The 2,500-nt window shown below is 51.2% G+C and overlaps 1 protein-coding gene across 3 annotated transcripts in view; it reads left to right on the plus strand.

Moving 5' to 3' along the window:
* Positions 1-2,500, plus strand: part of LOC113809499 (Krueppel-like factor 2) — a 34,976-nt gene that overhangs the window by 31,464 nt on the left and 1,012 nt on the right. For all 3 annotated transcript variants that reach the window (XM_027361113.2, XM_027361114.2, XM_070123630.1), the window contains exons 3-4: positions 1-988; positions 1,111-2,500. The exon at positions 1-988 is cut by the window's left edge and continues 73 nt beyond it; the exon at positions 1,111-2,500 is cut by the window's right edge and continues 1,012 nt beyond it. In XM_027361113.2, the coding sequence (XP_027216914.2) occupies positions 1-988; positions 1,111-1,329 (1,207 nt within the window). In that variant the 3' untranslated portion in view covers positions 1,330-2,500. The remainder of the gene's footprint in view (positions 989-1,110) is intronic.

Raw genomic sequence — 2,500 nt, forward strand, 5'->3', positions numbered from 1 at the left:
GCCGCCCACGCCCATGAGGCCATCGTCGCCGTTACCCATGCCGCCCCTCGCAGGGTCCGCTGTGTCGCCGAAGCTAGAACCTCTTGGGCTCCTCGAGGGCGTCAGTGACCTTCCAGAGCTGGACTTGGTCGTGCCCGCCCTGGAGGGCCCGTGCGCCGTCCAGGGGGGCGAAGTCGCGGCGCTCGAGGCCTTCCAGGTTCCCGTGGAGTTTCCCGGGAAGAAGCTCTCCTTCTCGCAGGACAAGATCAGCTGCTCTCCGCCCGCGGGCTCTCTGCCGCCCCTAGACTTGTTCCAGCATCCCGGCCTCCCGCATCTGGGCGACCTACCCCCGCCCTCCGTCGACCCGTCTCTGGCGGCGTCGGACCTCTCGGTGGTCGACGTCCCCATGCATGGCGTGGAGAGCTGCCCTCCCTTCGGCATCAACCTTCCCCCCGACATGACGTGGGGGGCGCCGAGAGGAGAGGACGTGGGCGGAGGCGGCCTCTTCTCGCAGCTGCTGGAGGACGAGGTCGAGGAGCCTCCGCGGGTACTTAATGTTTTCCTGACGGGGCACGACTACACTAATAAAATCGAAGGTATGCATCGCCCGCCTTTCCCGCAGTGCCCGCCGCCCCGCCCTATGACCTCCCTGCTGGGCGCCGGCCGCCTCCCCCCGCCCATTCACCTGCCGCCCCAAGAGGTCCCTCCCCCTCCGCTCCCCTCGCCCCCTCAGCGGCAGGACCCAGCTCGCGATGAGGGGCGGGTGTTCCAGTGCACTCACTCTGGCTGCGGGAAGGTCTACGCCAAGTCCTCGCACCTGAAGGCTCACCTGCGGCGCCACACGGGGGAGAAGCCGTTCGTGTGCACGTGGCCAGGGTGCTCGTGGAGATTCTCCAGATCTGACGAACTCGCTCGCCACCGACGCTCTCACTCGGGGGTGAAGCCCTACAGATGCCATGTGTGCGATAAGCGATTCTCCCGCTCTGACCACCTCGCCAAGCACCACAAGGTAAATACAGACGAATTCAGATTGTCTGTTTGTCTTAATGGGCAGTTCTTCTTTGACAAAGTCACTTTAGTCAGATATTTACTTATGAGTCATATACCTAATTTCCCCTTGTTTCTCCTCAGGTGCACCGCCGCGACCGTGTCCTTGCCCTGTACAGCCCCTTGTCCAACGCTCTCCCCGGCCGCCGTCCCCGAGGGCCTCCGCCGCCGCCCGCGCCGCCTCCTCCGCCGCCCTCGCAGCCGCCCACGAGCATCCACATCGGGATCCCTCACCAATCTCTTCCCCCCGTCGTTCACACCGTCGAGTTCGGCAACGTGCGGCCGATTCGGGTGTGCCAGTAAGGGCCACGTGGCGCGAAATGGGAGGAAGAGAGAACCACGATCTGGCAGTCTGGTCGGGCGAGATCTTTGTGAGGACACGAACGAGAGCGTTATTTACATGTCGCACCACACATTTTCCAATGCTTCTGTGTTATGGTTGCATCTGAGATGAATGCCCGTGCCCCTAAAAGGTACGGGAAGGTGTCAATAAGGTTAGTAAAGACAGTAGATGACATCGAAAGGTCAGGAGGTTAGTAAAGACAGTAGATTACTTCATATACAAGAAAAGGGAGTAATTCAACAGTCATCTCTTCGGTGTCTCAGAGTCATAAATTCTGTTACTGACGATCAAAAAGGATGTGATTTGATAATGACAGGAACCTTCTGCATTATCAGCAACAAAGAACAATGCAAAGATATCACTTTATCTTCTGTTGGACCGATTTGTTTTATGAACTAGTGTCACAACAACCAACAGTGTTGCAGCTGCTCTATATTTCATGAACACAGTTTGCAGAACAGATTTTTACACGTTCTTTTACACTTTTATATGTTTCGTCTAAGGCATAAGTTATATCGCATAAGGATTCCCACTTGATTTTAATAGGAGTGTAATGTGTGGGCGCTGGGCGTTGGTTAGCGCCTTCTCTTCCCCTTACATCCAGAATCTTTCGTCTTTTAGAAAAATAAAAACGAAATAAAACAAATCAGCAGCCATAACCAAAGATTAGAGTAAGATGTGGCAATAATCTGAAGAGTTAGTATGTGTGAGAGAGGCGAGAAGATACACTTTTGGCTTGGACACTTTCTCCTCCACCTCGGTTTAATTAGGCCATCAATTAGATGCAATTAATTGCTAACTCTTGCCTTTTTGGCGGATATCTTCATCGTCGTCGTCATTTTCATTAACATTGTTATTATTTTATTAGCATCACTATTCTTATTATCATTCTTATTATCATTATTATAATTGCTATTACCCTGGTCGCTGTTGTTATTTTATTGTTATTTTTATTATTATTATCATTATTATTATTATCAATGTTATCATTATTTTTATCATCATTATTATTATTATTATTATTATTATTATTATTATTATTATCATTATCATGATCATCATTAATATCATCATATTATCCTCATTATCCATATTATCATTGCCATTGTTTTCCCTATTTTATCATGTGTC

This window comes from Penaeus vannamei, chromosome 7, assembly GCF_042767895.1.
Source record: "Penaeus vannamei isolate JL-2024 chromosome 7, ASM4276789v1, whole genome shotgun sequence".
Classification (NCBI taxonomy): Eukaryota; Metazoa; Arthropoda; class Malacostraca; order Decapoda; family Penaeidae; genus Penaeus; species Penaeus vannamei.